The sequence below is a fragment of the Sycon ciliatum genome, chromosome 5, assembly GCF_964019385.1.
Source record: "Sycon ciliatum chromosome 5, ocSycCili1.1, whole genome shotgun sequence".
Lineage (NCBI taxonomy): Eukaryota > Metazoa > Porifera > Calcarea > Leucosolenida > Sycettidae > Sycon > Sycon ciliatum.
Genome location: NC_088647.1, coordinates 30,659,192 through 30,681,826, shown reverse-complemented (window position 1 = coordinate 30,681,826; position 22,635 = coordinate 30,659,192). Strand labels below are relative to the sequence as shown.

Here is a 22,635-nt window from a genome sequence, read left to right as displayed (position 1 = left end):
ACTGTCCAGTGTCGTGGGGCAGCCGTTCCAACAGCATCGACTACCACATACCTCGGTGTTGTACTTGGTAGTAAGCTTTCATGGGACGCTCAAGTCGACCGAATTGTCATGATCAGCAAGACAAGACAGTAAGATAGGTGCGCTGTGGCGAGCCCGTCGCTCCCTGTCCCCATGTGCACGGCGTCTCTTCGTCCGAACTGTTGTCATCCATCACAAAATCTATGGCAGTAGCGCCTTCTTCCCAGCGCTCCTTGATCGCCAGCTTGATCGCCTGGGTCTGCTGCAGAACAGGGCTATCCGAGCTATGGACGGCCACCCACCCTACACAACCGTGCATCCCCTGCTGGTGCAGCACGGCTTGTACCGGATAGGCGAACTCAGCAAGCGCATGCTACACGTACTAGCAAGAGTACATAACCCAGGTTATGTACTCTTGGTACTAGTGTTTGTCTGGAGATGCCTTCACGGGAAAGCCAGTGCCGCGTTGTCTGGACTGTTCGTCAGATCTGCTGGCAGGAGAGCCCGTCATCAGAGGTCCGTGGTCTGCTCAGTCAGCCATCCTCCACTCGCTCTGGAGCTTCTCGGCCATCCGTCGCAGGATCTGCACTCTGGAACCTGCTGCCGGATGATGTTCGGACCATAGCAAGACAGAAAAGGCTTAGCATAAGTTGCCTACCGTATTGTTGCTCAGATTAGCCCGCCCCCTAGCTCTCCTCGACCACCCTGTCACCCCTGATACTCGCTTGACTCCTCTGTCAGATACTTTTTTGTCGAAGTTTTCCTGTCCTTTCTTTTCTAAATTCGGCTTATGCATTCGCCTTGCAGCTGCAGCTTCTTCCCATCATTGGGCCTACAGTTCTCGTTTACAACCAACCAACCAAAAAGGCCGGAGGAAGCACCTCCTCCATAGCTTTTACTATGTTCTTCCATAGCCACTTCTAGGCTAAGCGTTCGCCGTCATTTTATTGGGTCGTCATCCCGTTTTATTTATTATTTATTTATTACAGCATCTCATAGCACAGTGAGAACACCGGCCAATACAAAGAGAGAGGGTGTTACCCAACCACGGCAAGGAAGGGAGAAGGGGAGGAGAAGAAAAAAGGAACCGACATGGATAAGCAGTGATTGCAACAAAATGAGAAACACAAAATCAAAAGTCAAGGTGCGACAAGGCTCGAAAGGCGGAGGGAAGAAAGGTCCTTAGCTTCTTGTTTGAATGTGCGAAGTGAAATAAAAACCAACCAACAACCAACCTCCTTCTTGAATCTTGTACAAAGTTGGACTTGGAGGTTCAACAGGAGATCCCCCCGATATGCGATAGGCTATGCCTTTGCCTTTGCCTTTGTTTGGGAAATCCTTTACTAGGCTTTAGTCTAGTTTTGTAGCTAGCGCCACGGCGATTGCGCTAGGCGCCGCTAGCGCCTGGCATGGTATAATGGTGCTACATGTACGTAGACACGTCACTCACATTATTTTGGCGGGATATCACATGCAAAAATGGCATGGACCGTGGCCGTGGACGATCGCGATAATCGTACGAGTGTACGTAATGCATGTTCAGGAGCAAAATTCCCCTGTATTTCTCACTTTTGAGTTTTTGTTTGTCACAGTTTCTATTTCTCTTTCCACGTCTAGAGTCATTTGGCAAACAGCGCCCATTCACTTTTCATTCCTTACTTACCTCCAGCTGGCCCTGGTCTCGTGGGTTCCTAATTTTCGATGTGCTACCCAAAAGCACGGCGAATTATTACCTCAATTTGATCTGCGAAAATCTACCTGAATTTGTTGAAAATGGCTACTGACAATGGTGCTCAGCTGGATCAAGCGAAGGCGTTCTTGAGTGCCACTCCTGATGACATTAGGGGCATGGTCAACCAACTGCCGAACGTGGATATCAACAGGCAACTGTTGCTGGAAGGTCGGCTGCGTGGCGTGCAGGAGCATTTCTCCAAATTGCGAAATGAAAAAGAGCAGCATGAGCAACAGCAGGAGGAGCAGCAGAGCGCCGCATCGCCTCTGCCAGAAGCAGAGAGCATTGCTACGCCGCGTACTCCTGGTGCCGTGGCAGGTGCGTGCAGGACCCCAAATAGTGGCGCTGCCGAGTCGCCGATTGTGCTTCACGACCACTGCGCTGACTCGAATCTCAGTAATATCAGCGAGGCATCGCTTGAGGCCATTGAGGAAGATGTGCACAAAAGCAAAGGTCGCAAACGTAAGGCGGCCGAGTCCGCGTCTACGGAGCGACCCAGCAAGAAGATCAGCGACTTCTTTGGCAAGTCGATGTCGCCGTTTTCGTCGTCGTCGGCGTCCACACCTCCTGGATCATCTAAGAGTAGCGGGTCATGCACGAAAGCCGTACAGACAGATCTAGCCGGACGGGACATCGACGGGATGCTCGTGGAGCGCGCCGAGGCCAGCGCCACCGAGTCGCAGAAGGACGGCACAATCGGCGAGCTAAAGCGCCTGCTGGCCAGCAACCGGACCGAGATGGACAAGCGGCATCGTCAGCTGGCCAGGTTGGTCGGGCTGCATCGCGACCTGCTGCGCGAGCAGTACGACCAGCGCCGGCAAGCGGCTCGCCAGAACGCCATGCAGAACAGCCTGCGGCTGGGCCACTTCACCATGCAGCGCGGCGCCTCGCGCTACTCGGAGATCTGGACGGAAGGCACGGCGTTCCAGGAGCTGCGGCAGCGGCAGCTGGAGATACGGCAAGAGCGCGACGAGCTGCAGAAGAAGAAACGGCCGGGTGGCCGACCGAAAAAGGCCAACAACGCGTCGACCACTTCCGCTGGGGACGCTGGCTTCCAGAAGCCTGCTCCTCCCATGTCCGTGAATGTGTATCAAACGGAACAACATCAGAACGAACAGGAAGAGATCATCAAGCTACGCGAGAAGCAGCTGCGGAAAGAAGAGCAAGACCTGCTACTGGAGAACGAGAAACTAGAGCGAGAGCGCAACTTGCACATCCGGGAGTTGAAACGTATCGACGGCGAGAATGTGTCGCAGTTCAGCAAGTTCCCGCTGATGAGCCACGAGCGCTACATTTTCCTGGAGCTGCTCGGTAAGGGCGGTTTCAGCGAGGTATACAAGGCGTTTGACTTGAAGGAGTTTCGCTACGTCGCCTGCAAAGTCCACCAGCTGAGTCGCGAGTGGAAGGAAGAGCGTAAGGCCAACTACCTGAAGCACGCGTCGCGAGAGAGCAAGATCCACGAAAAGCTGGAGCATCCGCGCATCGTGCGCCTGTACGACAGCTTCGTGATCGACCAGAGCTCGTTCTGCACGGTGCTGGAGTACTGCGCCGGCAACGACCTCGACTTTGTGCTGAAGCAGAACAAGATGATCCCTGAGCGCGAGGCACGCTCCATCGTGTGCCAGGTGGTGAGCGCCCTGCGCTACATGAACAGCATACAGCCGCCGGTCATCCACTACGACCTGAAGCCCGGCAACATTCTCCTGTGCTCCGGCTCGGCGACCGGCGAGATCAAGATCACCGACTTTGGCCTGAGCAAGATCAAGGAGGGCGACAGCGGCGCCGATATGGAGCTGACCTCGCAGGGCGCCGGCACCTACTGGTACCTTCCGCCCGAGTGCTTCCTGATCAGCCGCAACGGGCCGGCCATGATCTCCAGCAAGGTGGACGTGTGGTCCGTCGGCGTCGTCTTCTTCCAGTGCCTTTTCGGCGTCAAGCCCTTCGGCAACGACCTGACGCAGGCCAGCATTCTCGAGCAGAACACGATCCTGAATGCGCGCGAGGTCGAGTTCCCGGCGAAGCCCGCCGTCAGCCAGGAGGCGAAGACGTTCATTCGCCGCTGCCTCACCTACCACAAGGACGAGCGGCCGAGCGTGATGGATCTGGCACAGGACGCCTACTTGCAGAACAAGACCGCCGCTCCGAAAAGCACCAACGCAGCGGCGTAGTGAGTGAGCGCTCATCGGGATCGAGGTGACAACAATCGATGTGAAGTATGTTGAGCTGCGGAGAGTATTATGTGCTCGAGTAGGACCACCCACCGCAGCGTAGTGAGTGAGTGCTCGTAGGCATTGAGGTGACAGCCGATGTGAACTAAGCTGAGCTGCGGGGAGTATATGTGCTCGAGTAGGATCACCCACAGAATTGAGCCATGCCGGATACGCTCTCTTTTGCATGTTCTGTGCTGTGTTTGTTTTCTAGCTGCCATTTTAAAATTACTCCACGCTATCCCCGCTGACACCCTACTAGATGTGTACTTTTGTTGATCCAGTGTCATATTTTCCCCTGTGTCTAACTATGTATGGGTGTGTGTGTGTGTGTGTGTGTGTGTCTTTGGTTTTTTTTAGCTTCTTTGTAGTGCCGTCGCTGGGCAGAGTGACCCTTGAGGTAATTTTAAGTTTTTTTTAACCATCTCTATCTCTCCCTCCCTGTGTGTGTGTGTGTGTGTGTGTGTGTGTGTGTGTGTGTGTGTGTGTGTGTGTGTGTGTGCGTGTGTATGTATGAGTGTGGGTGCTGCAAACAGAGTTTATTCAATATTGCCATCTATCCGAAGAAGAGGCTTGCAAATTTTCCCTTGCTGCGATTTATCGTGTTTCCACTCCTGGTGTTTTCTGCAGTTTACGAGAGTTTCATTTTTTTATACAGCTTCTTATACGCTATTGCTGGTTTTTAGTGGAAAATGAGGAGTAGCCTTTTTTGGCAGTACATATAGTACTGTCTTCTGTTGTCTGTGACCTATTCACCGTATCTGATCATCGTTCAAGTTTCTCAATGGACAGCAGCCAGCACGGTGTGTCTGGGTGCGCAGCTGCCCCGTGAACCGAGCGGCCTTGCGTGAGATCTCTGTGTTTGGTCTGTGCTGTATGCATCACATGCACTCTTGCAGGCCTTGTGGCGGGCGGGAGAGTTGTGTGATCATTGATTTGTGCAAGGAGGTGTGCCTGGGGCTGGTGCCTGTGCACATTTTTTACTCTTGGCGTGTAGAGTCAGTCTTGCGCATTGTTATTCATGAGGTTATAAAGTGTGCAGTCATTGTTTGCCCAATGGGCGAAATATTGGCATAAGTAAATCTATTCGATGCAGCTGAGAGCCTGTTATGTACGGTGTGCAATGGAGATATTTTCCGATGTGAAAATGGTCACTAACCTTATTGTCTTTGACTGTATGATAGGTAAGTCTGAAGATTGTGTCGTGAAACTTGGACTTTGGACATCGAGAGAACGGTCAGTAGATCTACGACCTGGCAGGCTGGCACTAGTATAGACCATGCATTTGTAGATTGGCACAACAGTTTTACAACCGTACATACGGTAATTATTAAAAAATTTAGCCAATTTTACATGCCCGGCGCCCTGGCCTGGGGATCCCCCCGGGGCCCCGCCACCCGCGCGGAGAAAGCGAAACATGAAATTTTTTCCAACAAGTATCGATCGGAAATTTTTCATTTTTACGTCCAGGGCGGACATCACGTGGCAATTCGACTGACGGTTTTTGAATGGATTGAAAACAACATGTGAATGCAATGCACACAAAAATCAGTGCATGCCTGTTTTTTTGTAGCACGTTCCTTGCTGATTGGTTATGGCTTCGTAGTGTGCTGGTGACCTTATGCCGACCACGCCATGCAAGGATTTCGGCGTATCGCGACTGTTCGCGCTGCTGTCCTTAGGAATTCTGCCAGATCGCAGCACAGCGGCGTCGATGTAAGTCGTTGATTTTTTCCCAATCCAATACTACATGATTGTGCACTTATTGATGACCCTGTTCAATTACATTTTTCCTCGGGCTATTTTACGGCATTGGATAAACATTAGATGTTGTCTCTCAGATGTTTGAAGTTCTGAAGTTCTCGAATGGGGCTGAAAGACAAACGAGAAGCTGGAGAATCTTTTTTTGGTCAGTCAAATTCTACGTCATGCATAAAAAAGTCGTAGTGCTGGTCACAACATGACCCCAGCACTAAGCACAGTCAACCTCTTGAATAACAACCTCGGATATAGCAGGAACCCACTAATAACGACACTATCTTCAGACCATGTAACTGCTTGACTGAGTGCGTTGAGCCGCGTGAACAACTCGCGATTGGCAACACGTTCTCATGCACGACGGAGAGTCGTTATGCGCAGGGTAGACTGCACATGTACGGTGTACTGTGAACTCGGACGCGGCGCCAGTACAGGTGGAATCCTGATAATTCGAACCTCGAAATGCCAGGAAAAAAACTTCTAATTAGCCGGACATTCTAATTATCCAAACATGAACCCACTCCATAATATGTATATCAAAATGCTCTCATGGTCACGCAGAGTTGCGCTATGGACCTTAGACACAGATTTCACGGATACTGAACTGACCGGCACAGCCTGCTCATGCAAACTGAACTGACCAGTACAGTGCGAGTGTACAGTGAACTTGCGAATTACACTTTGCTAACTTCGAATTACCAGTACACTTTGCTAACTTCGAATTATCAGCACAAATCCCACACATTTTCTATGTAAGTGGAATCCGTGGAACTTCGAATTAACCGGACATGTCTGGTTCGAGGTTCGAATTATCAGAAAAAATTATGTGGGAATCGTATTGACAGAAATCGGTCCCGGAAAATTTTCTAATTAAGCGGTATGTTCGAATTAAGCCATATTCGAATTATCAGGATTCCACCTGTACTTTGTATTCATGAAGTCGACTTTGCCTGGCCAGAACTGTGCACAAAGAAGAGTGTGTAACTCCCGGAGAAGCCACCCGGCCAGCAACTCCAGCAAACATTGGTATCAAGAGAACACACACACTGATATCCAAGAGTACATAACTCCCGAAAAATGTGCCCCTGTATAATAACCTCTATAATTATTGTGCTGCGATGGCAGAACTTCACAGCACTTGACATGGTTTAATAGGTTACGCTGGCAATCAGTGCAACATGACCACCAGCGAGTTGAACCCAGAGCAGGGCTGCCTTCAACCCGAGTGGAATTTTTAATGTTTCATTTCTGACCTATAACATTTTCTGTTTGGACGGCAAAGGGTTAAGGATCGTCATCAGCAGCCAACCTCTGCGACTTTTGTCAGCTGATTACCAGTGTCCGTCATTAGTGGTGCCTGGCACTGCGGTTGTTCAGATCGGTAGCGTGCGATTGAGCCAATTGAATTTGACGCACCACCATTTGTGGCCATCTTCCTTGTCATTCATTTTTCGTTGTGTGCTTTGCATTTGTGCTTGCCGTAGGTTGCGGGTCATGCTCAGGTAGCCCATGCCACCTATCCGGCCAATACCGGCAATGCCGGCCCTGCACAAGCCGTAAGTCTCATAGGTGTGTAGGACGCACAAGCATACAGGATTCATCCCTCATGCAGTGCACTTTCTTCTGGTCCTCGGGTGTCTGTAGCCGGGCGTCTGCAATCGGGTGTCTGTAATCGGATGTCTGTAACCGGATGTCTGTAATCGGGTGTGTGTAACCGGGTGTCTGTTCTACTGTACCTGTACTTGCACCGGAAACCAAAAAAGAACTGCAACCAACCCTGCACGCAAAGGGATCACGTGAGTTTGAGTGGCCCAATCAAACTGGCGCTGATGTCCACTGGCGATCAGCACACCAACGTTGCTTCGTGACTTTGTGATCAACTTGTCAGTTCAGTCAGTTCTACTAGATCGAGCTCGGAGGAATCGAGCGATGGCGACTCCGAGTGGGACTCCAGCGGTAGTTACGGTACCGAATTTGTTTGCAAATAATGTTCTGTACATCAACAACTATAAGCCCGTTTCGCATTGCCAAGTATGGAAGGTATGAGTAATGCATTTGATCCAACCGACAACAAGCTCACACAACTCAGTTTGGGATATTTACAGGATACAGGAACAATATGATACAGGTGAAACAAGAGAGAAAGAAAGACTATCCGTTCATCACGGAAGGAACAACAACAACCAGAAAAGGAAAAATCGAAGAAACAAGTAGCGCAAGCGAAAGCCAAAACGCTCTCCTCAGCAGAACGTGCACATACACGTGCGCCTACAAAGCACCCACAGCAGCGCAAACGACGCCAACGTACTACACTAATCTACACTAATTTACATGCATCAAATAAGGATTCCAAAAGCAACCGAAAAAGTAGCCAGCTCTGCAGAAGGATCCGCGACTGAGTACAGTCCGCTTAGCCATGGGACCTCATGACGTCAACCAAACAAAAGGCACAGAAAAGACGTGTCAGATAAACAATAAATAAACCAAACGCAGATTCAAACAGCAAACTAGTAAACTAACGATAAACTAGTAGTAACACTGAGACAATTCGACTGTCACAAACTGTACAACAAATCACATGCAAGAAGTCCTTTCACTTTGTCCACCGCTCGTTGCGTGACATCACTCCCCACCAAAGGACTTCCTGGGGATCACAATCCTAAACAAACGAATGCACGAACACCACAATCGACTCTGGTATTCCGGACCTCACAATGAATACGACTGCGTGCCAAACACCGCTGATCATCGTCGCTGTACTCTTCCCTGAGCATGTTACCCAGGCGCTGCATCCTGCGACTGACATTCCATCTTTTCATTAACTTGATGGCTTCCGGCACATCACTTTCTGGCGGTCGTTGGTTACCCTTCCTCCGTGCAACAACTAGGCACTGCGTTTCAAACCGCTTCGCTGGGTTCTCACGCGTATTGTTCGCTACACGTGGTGGCTCCTCCATCTGCCACCGCCGTTCCATTTTGGCCTGGATACAGGCCACCGACACAGTACATCCGGCTTTTGTGTCCAATGCGCTGTTGCCATTGACGACCTTCCTTTCCGTCTCCACCTCAGCCATATCCATGACTGACACTCCAACGCACTGTCCACTGTGCTGGGTTGTTGGAGCGACGGACCGATTCTCCACCGACGCTCGTCGTCCACGCGCCTCTTGGTCAAACACAACCGTTGTTTCCTTGTACCTTGGAAACGTAATCCTGGTACTTGTACTTGGGACTGTCATTACCCCCACAGCACTACTGTCCACTAGTCCACAAGTAGACCCAGCCTCCGCCGCAGAGCACTCCCCTCGCAACTCCGCTTCGGCCGCTCGGAACGCATGCTCCCATTGAGCACGCGCCTCCTCCCATTGGATAGCCTGCTCCCTTCGAGCGTTGACCTCCTTCACCTTTTTCTCCACGTACTGCGCGAGTCGGCTCCCCTCGAAACCCAGGGCCTTACCAACTCGCAGCAACCGCTCCTCCAACAGCAGCCCCCCCGCGGACTCTGCCGAGTATCCTGCGCCCTCACTGGCTCTCTCCTCGAGCATCGTGGCCACTTCCTGTCAGCGTCACTGGATCCAAACAGCGTATCTATCCTGGCGTGATCGCCATAATTTGATCCAACCGACAACAAGCTCACACAACTCAGTTTGGGATATTTACAGGATACAGGAACAATATGATACAGGTGAAACAAGAGAGAAAGAAAGACTATCCGTTCATCACGGAAGGAACAACAACAACCAGAAAAGGAAAAATCGAAGAAACAAGTAGCGCAAGCGAAAGCCAAAACGCTCTCCTCAGCAGAACGTGCACATACACGTGCGCCTACAAAGCACCCACAGCAGCGCAAACGACGCCAACGTACTACACTAATCTACACTAATTTACATGCATCAAATAAGGATTCCAAAAGCAACCGAAAAAGTAGCCAGCTCTGCAGAAGGATCCGCGACTGAGTACAGTCCGCTTAGCCATGGGACCTCATGACGTCAACCAAACAAAAGGCACAGAAAAGACGTGTCAGATAAACAATAAATAAACCAAACGCAGATTCAAACAGCAAACTAGTAAACTAACGATAAACTAGTAGTAACACTGAGACAATTCGACTGTCACAAACTGTACAACAAATCACATGCAAGAAGTCCTTTCACTTTGTCCACCGCTCGTTGCGTGACAATGCATGTGAGTACACTGGGATCAGCAATGCACTGTTCAACATCCCCAGGCGACCATGCCCAGGTGGCTGTGTGGGGTGTTGGCGGTACGAATTATGTCACTGAGCAATGGGCTTATTCAGCACATGGTTGTTCCGCTATTTTCGGTTTTTAACCTTCAAGGCCTAAAGTTTGTTGCGGCTGAAATATCAGTTTGCAAGGTAAAGATATACGGAGTATACAGGCAGGGGCAGTACAGGCTCAAATTTGTATGGGGCGACAAGTAATTTGGCTCTCGGAGGCTGAAATTAAGGGCGCGTTTGTCTGGTTCAAATTGCACCCAAACTAGAACAGGATCACTTGGAACACGCACGTTCGGCTGGTCTGCACCGGATCTCGAGCGTACGGAGCATGTTCCGTCTACTCCAGGCCTTGATTTGCTGCTTTTGCTGCTGCTGCTGCTGTTTACCTTCTCATTTTGGAATTCTGACGTGAGTTTTCATTTGAAAATGGCGCGAACACATGTGTTATTTGTGCGCACGTGCACGTACATGTGCAGTCTGTTCATCTTCTTCACACACCGTGGCACCTATTTTCAAGTGTGCTTCTCTTTCGTGTAGTGTTGAAACGATCTCACCGGGTACTCGTTAGCTCGCTCGCCAGAAACTCGGCTCGTTTGTGCGGCCAGCTCGTTTGCACTAACGAACACCGTACACCGTACTCCGTACACATTTCAGTACATGTCGATCGGGCAGTCGTAAAATATTTTACAACTCCCTGGTACATGGTCGATCGAGAGTCCAGTCCCGGGCAAAGTGAAAATCACTCGCAGTCACAAAAGACTGTATGCCTGCACGACACTGAGTTGTTTCAGTTGTCGTTGCAGCTTTGCTGGACTCTGATGTCTTGTTCCGCATCTGCTGACCTGTCGCAGGACATGCTTCGGTCAACTCTGCATTTGAGTGAAAGTTACGCTCAGTCGTTTGGAAGTTTTCTCCCGCAATGCAGCGAAGAACAGGGCTACTTGCAATCTTTGCAAAACAGTCTATTCTTACAAAGGCTGCTCAACGACGGCACTGAAAAATATCTCGACACCAAACAGCAGTCCGAAGTGAAGCAGCAGGAACCCAAATGTCGGCGGTCATAATTTGAACCAGATGAAAAAAATCGAACTGTAAGGCCATCATTTTTTATATCTATGTTTCGCGTCAGGTCAACCCGCGATATTCATGTTAAAACAAAATGGCGTCACGATTTATTGAAAGTGGTATAGTTGGTGATACGAGTGTTCAAACCCATTTGAACTTCATACTGTTCGTCTTCTTTTTGACATGCTCTCTTTCCATCGTCCTTAGCTTTTGTTTGTTGCGAGCTGTTTTGGCTTTCTCCTATACCTCTGGGGGATGCCAAGTGATGGTTTTGAGAGGCTGGTGATGGCTGTGAGCGAGAGTTTGCCGATCGGCGTCGTCCTCGCTATAGCGATGAAAATACTAGTTACTGCGCACCTGGCAGATATCACAACACGTCGGAGCGTCCAGGAGCAAAGGAATCTTGGGTTTTCACTGGAATCTAGTTCCTCCAGCATCGTGTAGCCCACCGTCGGTGAATGGCGGTCCAGAAAGGTCGAACCTGGTCTTCTGCAGCATCTCGCAGTCCTGCGAGGCACACTGAATACGCCTGTCATGTATTCTACAAATAAAAATCACGAAGTAGTGGACTTTACAGTGATGAGTCTATCCTGTATGCTGCAAAAGACACAGGACATGTGACTGGTGTCTGTACACTCAGTGACTGGACGCCAACACCCCAGTCTTCTCCTGCAGGATCTGTTTGACATTGACATGCAGTAGGTCGGCATTGACCTGGTTTGGCAGCTATCGTAATAGTATCTGCCTGGTTGGATGTAGCAGGTTGGTGTTTGCTCGTCGTCCAGTCCGGAATTTTCGTGTAACTCACGGTGGAGTACGCGCAGGGTTTGTGATCATCCCTGTTCACTTCAATATTATCAAACACAACGTTCCCTTTGTCACTCATCTTATCCTGAGTACTGAATTTGCTGACAATATTGCACCACACTTGTCACAACCTACCGCCACTGCTGGCGGTGGCGACTGGTTCGTCAATGGCGGTGACCAGGCTGACTGACTAGCTTCGAGACAGCGGCCTCGTTGTCAACCCCGCGGCAGCCTAAAGGTTGATTTTATCGATCCAGCCTCAGCGCCATGTTGACGATGCCCTAGTGACTGTGTGTCATGGATTGCCTTGCCATCAGCGGTCATTGCCGTCCACCTTGGTGCAGCCCTCAACAACTGGCTCAGCCCATGGGAGTCTCAAGTGGACAAAGTTGTTGCCAAAGTAGCTCAGAAGATTGGTGCATCGTGGTGTAGGTGAGCACATAACTAGGACTTCCCAGCGCCTATTTGTCCAGGCTGCGATACTATGTGACATGCTGTACTGCACATTCTTTTCAGCACTGCAAGGCCGGCAGCTGGACCGACTGCAGGGGCCGCGCACATGCAGGCCGCCTGTTGCCAGTGCAGCATTCTGGAACGTTCCTTCCTTCTGAAATCCGTGGAATAATAACTTTCTTTGCTTCAAAGCAAGTTGCTTACCTTTCTGTTGTGCTCCCAGTGTCCTTACAACAATAACCTACAGCAATGTTTTATTTTCCTTTCCATTCCCCAACCAATGAATACTACGATGTCGATTCTATTTCTGAATACTTTAGTGTGTGCCCGCGCACGCACGTGTGTGTGTGTGTGTGTGTGTGTGTGTGTGTGTGTGTGTGTGTGTGTGTGTATACCTCACTCGCCACTCGAAGTTCTGTTCCCTATCACTGGAACACTGCCTGTTCTTTCAGGACCTGCCATCATCTGCGGATGGGCATTCAATGATTGTATTGTGTGTGTTTTCATTCAGAATCAGATCCGCTATCGTTGCTATAAGAGAAAATCTGTGGGTTCACATCCAGTGCATTTGTAGATTTGCGTGCTTTTCTTGCCACGGGCGCATACATGGGACATTGTGTGTGTGTGTGTGTGCGTCTGTGTGTATGGGGATATTGTCTGTATCGGCTTTTGGTACTAATGTTGAGGTCTGTGCTTGCATGTGTGAACATGAAATTGTTCGGTTCTGTGCATGCTATTGCTATGTTGTATATTATTGTATGTATGTGTGCATTTCCACGAACAGTGTAGATGAGCGTGGAGAGTGCATTCATCCCTCATCAACCACTTCCCCTTGGGCTTACGAGAGTTTTTTCTGCGTACCTCTCATTTTTGTTTGTTTCTCTCTGATACTGTATTGATGCCGGTACCTGTACCTCGATGTGTTCCTCTATCTGCAGTCACCTTTAACCTTCGGTCAAGTTAACGTTTATTGTGCTCTATTTATCGTGCGAATCAAAATAAACAATATTAACACAAGTCGTGCTAGAGTGACAACATGTGCGTGTAGTAGGGTTGATGCGATGGGACGTTATAATTAGGTGGAACAGAACACACATTGGGCAGATTGATTGGGCATCATTGATTGTGCTCAGTCTAAACAGTGAACATAATAATTATCTCCAGTGACAGACTGTAGCGGCTAGCCTCCAATAGGTAGCTGGCACTAGTCGCTACTGCTTGTTTGACAGGTGCCGCCAGAACCCCTGTTGTGTCATGCTATAGATGCACATGCCCTATTCTGGGGCATACTGAGGTACTTTGATTTTGTTGACTGCATGTAGACAGCATCCAATAGTAGTACTCGTAGACCTTGGCTCTTTGTAGGTCAACCACCATCGCATGGATCGATCGGTGACCATGCACTTGGAGGTTGGAATAGCCCGCGCTGAACAGATCTTGCCATGGCCCAGGGAGTGAATTTGTCCATACCATGTTGCAAGCTCACAGTTGTTTGGGCAGGTTTTGAGCTGCACTACGAAACAAAGCGAAATAACGGCGTGACTGTAGAGCAAGGAAGCGGCGAGACGGCACTTCCAGGACAAGACAGGCAGTAGAGATGTGTTCACAGCACGAGCAACCTCTCAAACCCTGCCGGTACTCCACAGTTACAAGAAAATGTCGGACTGGACGACGCGCCAATGCAAACCTGCTACATCCACCCAGGCAGATAGCTGCCAAACCAGGCCAATGTCGACCCACTGCATACCGGTATGTCAATGTCAAACAGATCCTGCAGGAGAAGACTGGGATGATATTGGCGTCCAGTGTACGGACACCAGTCACATTTCCTGCGTCTTTTGCAGCATACAGGATAGACTCATCACTGTAAAGTCCACTACTTCGTGATTTTTATTTGTAGAATACATGACAGGCGTATTCAGTGTGCCTCGCAGGACTGCGAGATGCTGCAGAAGACCAGGTTCGACCTTTCTGGACCGCCATTCACCGACGGTGGGCTACATGATGCTGGAGGAACTAGATTCCAGTGAAAACCCAAGATTCCTTTGCTCCTGGACGCTCCGACGTGTTGTGATATCTGCCAGGTGCGCAGTAACTAGTATTTTCATCGCTATAGCGAGGACGACGCCGATCGGCAAACTCTCGCTCACAGCCATCACCAGCCTCTCAAAACCATCACTTGGCATCCCCCAGAGGTATAGGAGAAAGCCAAAACAGCTCTCAACAAACAAAAGCTAAGGACGATGGAAAGAGAGCATGTCAAAAAGAAGACGAACAGTATGAAGTTCAAATGGGTTTGAACACTCGTACCACCAACTATACCACTTTCAATAAATCGTGACGCCATTTTGTTTTAACACGCATACGGTCCACTTCCAGAATCGTATGCGAGAGGTGGAAAGAAATAAAAAGTTGCAAAATAATAAAAAAGGATCATCAGAGGTGAATAGAACTGTACATACCATATAGCCTATTGACTATTGTCAATAGCTCGTGCATGGTGTACATTCGAAAGAAAAATCGTACATCGAAGCACAAAATCTGGGTTATCAGCAAGAGGAAATACTGTAATTTCACAAATTGTCGGTGTACTTTTATTTTCGGTACTTTCGGTGCATCTGTTTCATACCTAAAATTTCAATACACCGAACAAACACTAACACACATAATCCAATAGGGAACTGCTTCTCTGTACCGAAAATTTCTGTTCACCTAACCAAGCCTTTTGCTTTCATACCGAAAATATTGAGCACCGAAAATTTCTGAAATTAGAGTATTCACTTTGGACAGAGGAGGCAACCGTTGGTGCCCATGCTTCGCTGGATTATTGTACTCAGCCTTCAGCAGCGGTGCAAAGAGCTCCGAAACGACGCATCCTCTCAGCTTGAGGCGATCGATGCGGTCTGGTGTAAGCTCAAAGAATTCTGCTCGCAGATGCAGAACAAACGATCTACCAACGCTGGCCTCGAGGCCAATTCTGAATCCCAGCTTCGCCGTATGCAACCAGTCCACACTGATGACTCGCACGATCGTACACTCACTGTGCATGTTCGATTATTTTATTTTTTTCCGGAAAAAATCAAAACGTATGCGTGCGGACGACGCGAAACATAGATATAAAAAATGATGGCCTAATAGAAAAAAATTCTAAAAATCATTATTTGTCACATCAATGAAACTCGTGAGCTCGCTCGATAGCTTGCTCGTTAGTGGAGCTGATCGCTCGTTTGTTATAGATACGCTCGTTTCAACACTACTTTCGTGGGTGGTTTGCGGCTTCGAAGTAACACGTTAGTTGGCGTAATGCCATTTTTTCGAACTTCCCGCACAATCCGAAAAGGATGAACTCCGGCGCCATGATTTCCATGTCACTGTCACAAAGACTGCTCTGCGTGCTCCATGGCGGTCGTCATGGGAACTCTCTGCTCGCACTGCTGCTCCATGTGCTTGCTCTGCTCTCAGATCAGTGCAGATCACCTCAGACGGACACGCTCTATAATCCGCTGAAAAACTGTTGACTTGCGGCACATACTTCAAGATGTATACTATATCCGCTCACTCTGTCGAAGTGTGTTTGTGCTGTTGAACCCAATTTTCTTGAGCACCAAAGGAGGTAAATGAGAAAAAAGTCACGACGTTTTTGTTTCCAGAGGAAGTATCCGCCGAGTTTTGAATGAAATTGACAGAACAGGTGTGTGTGTGTGTGCGTGTGTGTGTGTGTGCGCGCGTGTGTGTGTGCGTGTGTGTGTGTGTGTGTGTGTGTGTGTGTGTGTATGGTACATGGTGTGTGTGTGTGCGTGTGTGTGTGTGTATTCTGTTGTTTCTCAGGCTGCAGCCGTCAACTCCGCATCGATCCCTTCGGCTGGCCCGGTAGCAGGTGTTGGCTCAGCCGAAAAGGTACGGACACGTTGAAAAATGTGCCAATGTCGGCCATTATCTGATCCACTTTAAGCAGTGGATTCTCTGCATGCAGCAAACCCCGTGTATAGAGAAGTTTTTTAAGTGTTAACCCGTGCTTGCCTGCTGTTATGTACACCACACACTATACTTACATTAGGCCGTAACCATCCAAGTGTGGCCTCAACCTGGCCTTCGGGACAGATAGAGCCGAGCGTGTTTTTATTAACCCTTCGAAACCCCTCGTGCCGTGTGCACAATCAAAGTGAGTTACTTTTGGACCACAGCTTTAACCCGTCGAGACCCTGCTGACGTGGGCATAATCTTCTCTGTTCTCGTTTGGCAATGTTGGGTCTTCTTTGAAGCTCTTATGCTCTCAGATGCACGTAGCTGCCAAGCTCAACAGGACTACTGACAGTCCCTGTACCAGAGCGCTATTAGCTCGCCAAAGTACTGCCTCTTCCTTGACATTTCGCTTTGCATTGCGACGTCGCCAATTCTTATGGAAAGCACTTACCTTTTTTTGGCGTGGTGGTGGTGATGGTGATGGTGGTGGTGGGTGGGTGGGTGGGTGGGTGGGTGGTTGGTTGGTGTGTTTGTTTGTTTGTTTGCTTGCTTTGTTTGTTCATTGAAGACATTTAAAATTTGCTCGTCATCCCTTTGCTCAATGCTGTTGTTTCTTGGCTAGTTTTCATTGTCCACAAAGACATCAACTATGGCTTTCTTTCCTTTTTTCTTGTTATGTTCCGTTCTGTGCAGGAATCATCTGGAGGAAACGAGGGATTTGAGAATGATGCCGCTCGCTGGCAGCAGGCAGTGCAGGAGTTGGGTGAAATCAAGACCAGCGGTCCGGTAAGACTAGACGCTTGTTGCTGGGGCGTAGCTGGTCCCCTTTTAGGGAGAGGGTGTGCATGGCCGCATATGTGTAGGAGGGCGTAGCTGGTCCCCCTTTGGGGGGGGGGGAGGGGGGGGGGGGGGTGCATGGCTGCATATAATAATTATGTAGGATGGCTGGTGCATGTCATGCATGGTCATTATGTGCATGCTGAACCTAGGTCGAAATTTTTTTGGGGGGTGCACGTGCCCCCTGTGCCCCATGTAGGCTACGCACCTGGTTGCACGCGGAATGGGCCATTTGCCAAACAAGAAAGCATTCGCTCTGGGCCCTCACGATGCTCCTGCCCCCCTGCATGATCACAAGTCACAGATACACAGACAGCTTGGAACTGTTCTGTAAGAAAGTTGAGAGTACCCTGTTAACAGCTTGACGCAAGGTGAAAGAGGTACTTCGAAAGACAGGGCGTTTCTGCTGTGACCATAATTTCGGTTGGTAGGGGGACTCCCAGTCTGTGCGATCATAACAACAGTTTTGCGAACCCCACTTGCCTTGAGCTGTCAGAACTTACTACTTTGAAACTGTGTGTGCAGGAATTAATTACTCTTCAAAGCCCTACCCAATCCCTTACCCGATGCCCTGCCAAGTCCACTTGCACTTCACTTGGTATATGATCTGCCGGAGCAGAGTTACTCTGTTCCAGTGTCACTTCACCATTTGACATGCTCAATAGGGAAGTTTCGCGCTACATAATTACCTATGAAAATCCGCATGCCGTACGCGCCGGGGAGCGAGGGCAACTTTCATACGTAAATCTGCAAATTTCTGTAGGAAAGCTTTTTCATTTCAGTGATTCAGTTAAACAGTAGTATTAAAAATTTGACTCGGATATTGAGCCAGTAATAAATGTAAAATAGAAAAAAAACACATGGGAATGAGTTACGAAGCAACTATCACACATTCTGACTGTTTATTATCTTGTTACAGTCGTGGATAGTTGCTTCATAACTCATTCCCATGTGTTTTCTTCTATTTTACATTAAAAATTTGGCACAAAATAAAGAAAATAAAACGCCCTGAAGCGCAGAATACAAAATGAGGAAAAAGTTCAAAGTCTGAAGAAAATGTTGAACGGTCTCTGCTGGGATGATGGCTACACTTTAGCTCGGTGGTTAGAGCAACGCTGGCCTCAACCAGGTCCCAGGTTCGAGTCCTGGTGGTGACAGTCGACTCTTCTTCAGACTTTTCCCGTTTGCATCTTTCCCTCAAACCAATGAAGAAAAAGGGAAAATCTGAGCCATCTAACATTAACACTGCACCGAATAATAAGTTAAATTAAAAATAAACGAGTGCAAATCCAAGAAATCATAACAAACAAACTGACTAAAGTAATAAAATAATATATGGCAGATGAATAGTTAGATTTCTATTCTTGGCAAGTCGGGCAATGGCGGAGATTCAGCCTCAGCACACACGGGGTCAAACAGGACCTGGGGCAACTTTGCGGGCAGATTCCAGCTGCTCCCGCCGACCAGACTCCGCCAGCAAGAACGTGTCATGCCGCCGACCTTCCACCGGCCAATGTCATCTGGTTCCGAGGTAGAAAATGTTGGCACACCTGCTCACGGACACGCACTCAGTCGGTAGAGCTATCAAGTATTGCCACTGTATTACTAATTATTTCAGACTGGGCAATCAAGAGCTTTAGGAAAGACTGAACAGTAAAGACGAAGAACCAACTCTAAACTGACTCCACCAAGGTTAGCGTAGAAGTATAAGTTGACGATCATGCCATCCAGGGTGACCACCGACTGAAACGTCAAAGCGTGTACACGCTTGTGGCCGTTGTAGATAAGTCTCTGGCCTTCAATGGGCCGGCGCATGGGTCGCACTGTGCCATCTATAAACCCCCAGACGTTCGTGAGCGATGCATCCTTTCTATTCACACTCCTGGCACACTCCTCCACTCTCTCCAGGGTCGGTCATGGAGTGCCAAGGCTTCGCAATAACCCGCCCCAAGTCTCAGAAAGAAACTTTACAGTGCAGTTGAACGTAGCAGTCAGTTCACTCTTCGGACGGCCAAACACGCCCTCCAAAGTCGAGAGGCGACAGGAGTATGCCAAGCGATACAACACAAGGCACAACCCATCGACGATGCCGGCAATCAAGAGCTTTAGGAATGAACCTGTAAACATGCGTTGGTCGCTACAAAGTTGGTCCAGTGTTGGCCTGACCAACCGCACCGCTTCCGGCGGGCCTGAAAGACAATGACAGATCAAGTAACTTGCAGACACTGAATACATGGTAGCATAACAGTTACTAGTGGACGAAAATGGCGGAATGTGTGAAAAGTTCTCTACGCATACTACCAGGAAGTCCATTCGGTCACAGCATGACTAGCAGTCGTCGATAAATCACTTGGAGCGAAACCCAACAGCACAGATTTTCACGTATGAAAATTGCATGCAGTTCCTACGTTATTTTATACGTAATTTACGTAGAGCGAAATGTGCTGTGCTGTGTGTGCGTGTGTGTGTGTGTGTGTGTGTGTGTGTGTGTGTGTGTCTGATGCCGTCAATCCTTTTTCTGCACCTTGTCCTCACCCACTTGCTGAGGTGTGGTGAGCCCATAAGTGGGATCATGTTCAAGTCCACCCAGAGTTTTGGGGTTTTCAGGGGGTGTCGGCCGTTGGGCGGTTCAATAGCCAATTGGGTCATCTTTCCAAGATTCCTTTTGAGTCTCTCTCCCCTCTCCCGGGGGAGACCCACGTGACCAGTTTTGGCAGTGAGCAACAAGTACGCGTACAAGTGTATGTGTGTGTGTGTGCGTGTGTGTGTGTGCGTGCATGTATGTGCATGTGTGTGCATGTGTGTGTGTGCATGTGTGTGTGTGTATGTGTGTGTGCATGTGTGCATGCATGCGTACGTGTGTGCACGCATGCGTGTGTGTGTGTGTGCACACGCATGTGTGTGTGTATGTGTGTGTGTGTGTGCGTGCATATATTTGTCATGTCGGCCACAGCTCGTCGAATGGTTCCTGCAGTACTTCCCGCGCGCCACTTACCAGCATTGGTTTGCGTCGGCGGCGCACCACAACGTCCAGTCTCTGGTGCAGGACATGGCTATGCAGGTGTGCTGTGAAGGCTGCACTCACATCTCCACCACTGCCATGGTCGCCAAACAGCCGGTCGACCTGAACGAGGTGCACGACGTCGTCTCGCTGGTGCGCCTGCTGGCGTTCGACTACCGCTGCAACGTGCCGCCGTTCGTCCGGCACGCCGTGGTGGAGCTGCTGCTGGCGCTGCCCCTGTCGGCACGCTGCGCCGCACTGCACCGCGACCTGTCCGTCCTGGCCTACCTGGTCGATGAATTTGCCCGAAGCGGTGCCGTCGGCAACCGGCTGCCCGCTCAGCTTGCGTCGTCATTGGCGACGGCCATGCAGCTGGTGGCGCGGGACCTGGGCGCCGAGCGGCAGCGAGCGCAGGAGCTGGACCTGGCCGTGAGAAAGGAAACCGAGCGTGTCACGTCGTTCGGTGCCAACCAAAGCCGAATGCGCCAGCTTGAGCACTCGCAGTCTGCCGGCCAGTCGCCACACGAGGGGGACCCCAGGGTCAAGCGTATTCAGTTCCAGCGTCGCGAGAAAATCAGCAAGTTGCGTCTGTCGCAGCTGCACACGCAGCACCAGCAGCAGATGCAGCGAGAGCAGCGCTTGGCCGGTGGAGTAGCCGTGACTGTAGGCGTCTTCAATGCTATGAAGGCACACGTTGCTGATCATGTTGTGGTGGGTTGCCCGGGAAACTCTCTCTCTCCCTCTCTCTCCCTCTCTCTCCTCTCTCTCTCTCTCTCTCTCTCTCTCTCTCTCTCTCTCTCTCTCTCTCTCTCTCTCTCTCTCTCTCTCTCTCTCTCTCTCACGCGCGCGCATGCACACACACACACACACATACACACACACACACACACACACACACACACACACACACACACACACACACACATACACACACACACACACACACACACACACACACACACACACACACACACACACACACACACACCTGTACAGTAATTGGTTGATGAGTCACTCCAAATGTCCATGTCCAAGCCCCATGCCACAGCAGTCTATTCGATGTGATCAGGTGTGAAGATACACTTCTGGTAAAGAATTCCATCTTTCACAAAGCTCAGCAATGCAACACAGCCAAGGGCAAGAACAACAGTCACATCATACCTTTCACTGTCAAGTCCCATTAAGAACAGTGACATCATACCTCTCACTGTCAAGTCCCATTAAGAACAGTGACATCATACCTCTCACTGTCAAGTCCCATTAAGAACAGTGACATCATACCTCTCACTGTCAAGTCCCATTAAGAACAGTGACATCATACCTCTCACTGTCAAGTCCCATTAAGAACAGTGACATCATACCTCTCACTGTCAAGTCCCATTAAGAACAGTGACATCATACCTAAGAACAGTGACATCATACCTCTCACTGTCAAGTCCCATTCATAGTACTAGTGTCTCTTTACGTGCCTGCGTGTGTTTTGTGTCACTCACTGCAGCTCGGCGACGCGTTGCAGGAGTTGATTGCGCACGCACCGGCCCATCACTACTCGGTGCATTTCCTGTCAGAGGTCCTGGACATGTTCCCTGCTGATCCACGGTAATGTGATATGCACATTCCGCTGTATGGAATCCCCCGCCACTACACATGCGTAACCGCCCCTACACATGCATGACCGCCCCTACACATGCATAACCGCCCCTACACATGCATGACCGCCCCTACACGTACATAACCGCCCCTACACATGCATAACCGCCCCTACACATGCATAACCACCGCTACACATGCATAACCGCCCCTACACGTGCATAACCGCCCCTACACGTGCATAACCGCCCCTTCACGTGCATAACCGCCCCTACACGTGCATAACCGCCCCTACACATGCATAACCGCCCCTACACGTGCATAACCGCCCCTACACATGCATAACCGCCCCTACACATGCATAGCCGCCCCTACACATGCATAACCGCCCCTACACGTGCATAACCGCCCCTACACATGCATAACCGCCCCTACACATGCATAACCGCCCCTACACATGCATAACCGCCCCTTACACATGCATAACCGCCCCTACACATGCATAACCGCCCCTACACATGCATAACCACCCCTACACATGCATAACCGCCCCTACACGTGCATAACCGCCCCTACACATGCATAACCGCCCCTACACGTGCATAACCGCCCCTACACATGCATAACCGCCCCTACACATGCATAACCGCCCCTACACATGCATAACCGCCCCTACACATGCATAACCATCGATAAGATACGGCCCCATGTACGTGTAGATTACTAATTTAGAGCGCAAACCCATTAATTAGAGTGGAGGACCGCCGAAAGCAGTTTTAGACTGGTCCGGGCATACCCTAATCGTTGATACAGTTTGTGTATGATATAGCGGCGGGTACGCATTACCTCAGCAGCAGTAACCATGCATTGGTGGCCAACAAGTTGGTCTGGTGATGGCCTGACCAACCGGACTCTTTCCGGCGGGCCTGCGTTCTCTATGTTCTGTTGGTATGCACTGTTGTCG

General features: G+C 49.7%; 2 protein-coding genes across 2 annotated transcripts; both read left to right on the top strand.

Annotated features, from left to right (window-relative positions):
- Positions 1–1,562: 1,562 nt before the first annotated feature.
- Positions 1,563–4,808, top strand: LOC135818313 (serine/threonine-protein kinase tousled-like 1-B). Its single transcript, XM_065331670.1, has one exon. The coding sequence runs from the start codon at positions 1,792–1,794 to the stop codon at positions 3,916–3,918; it is 2,127 nt and encodes a 708-aa protein (XP_065187742.1). The 5' UTR covers positions 1,563–1,791; the 3' UTR covers positions 3,919–4,808.
- Positions 4,809–5,487: 679 nt separating this feature from the next.
- Positions 5,488–21,823, top strand: LOC135818312 (uncharacterized). Its single transcript, XM_065331669.1, has 6 exons — positions 5,488–5,673; positions 7,200–7,271; positions 16,109–16,177; positions 16,937–17,029; positions 20,034–20,792; positions 21,580–21,823. Exons 1-6 carry the CDS (start codon positions 5,593–5,595, stop codon positions 21,682–21,684), a joined length of 1,179 nt encoding a protein of 392 aa, XP_065187741.1. The 5' UTR covers positions 5,488–5,592; the 3' UTR covers positions 21,685–21,823.
- Positions 21,824–22,635: the final 812 nt, after the last annotated feature.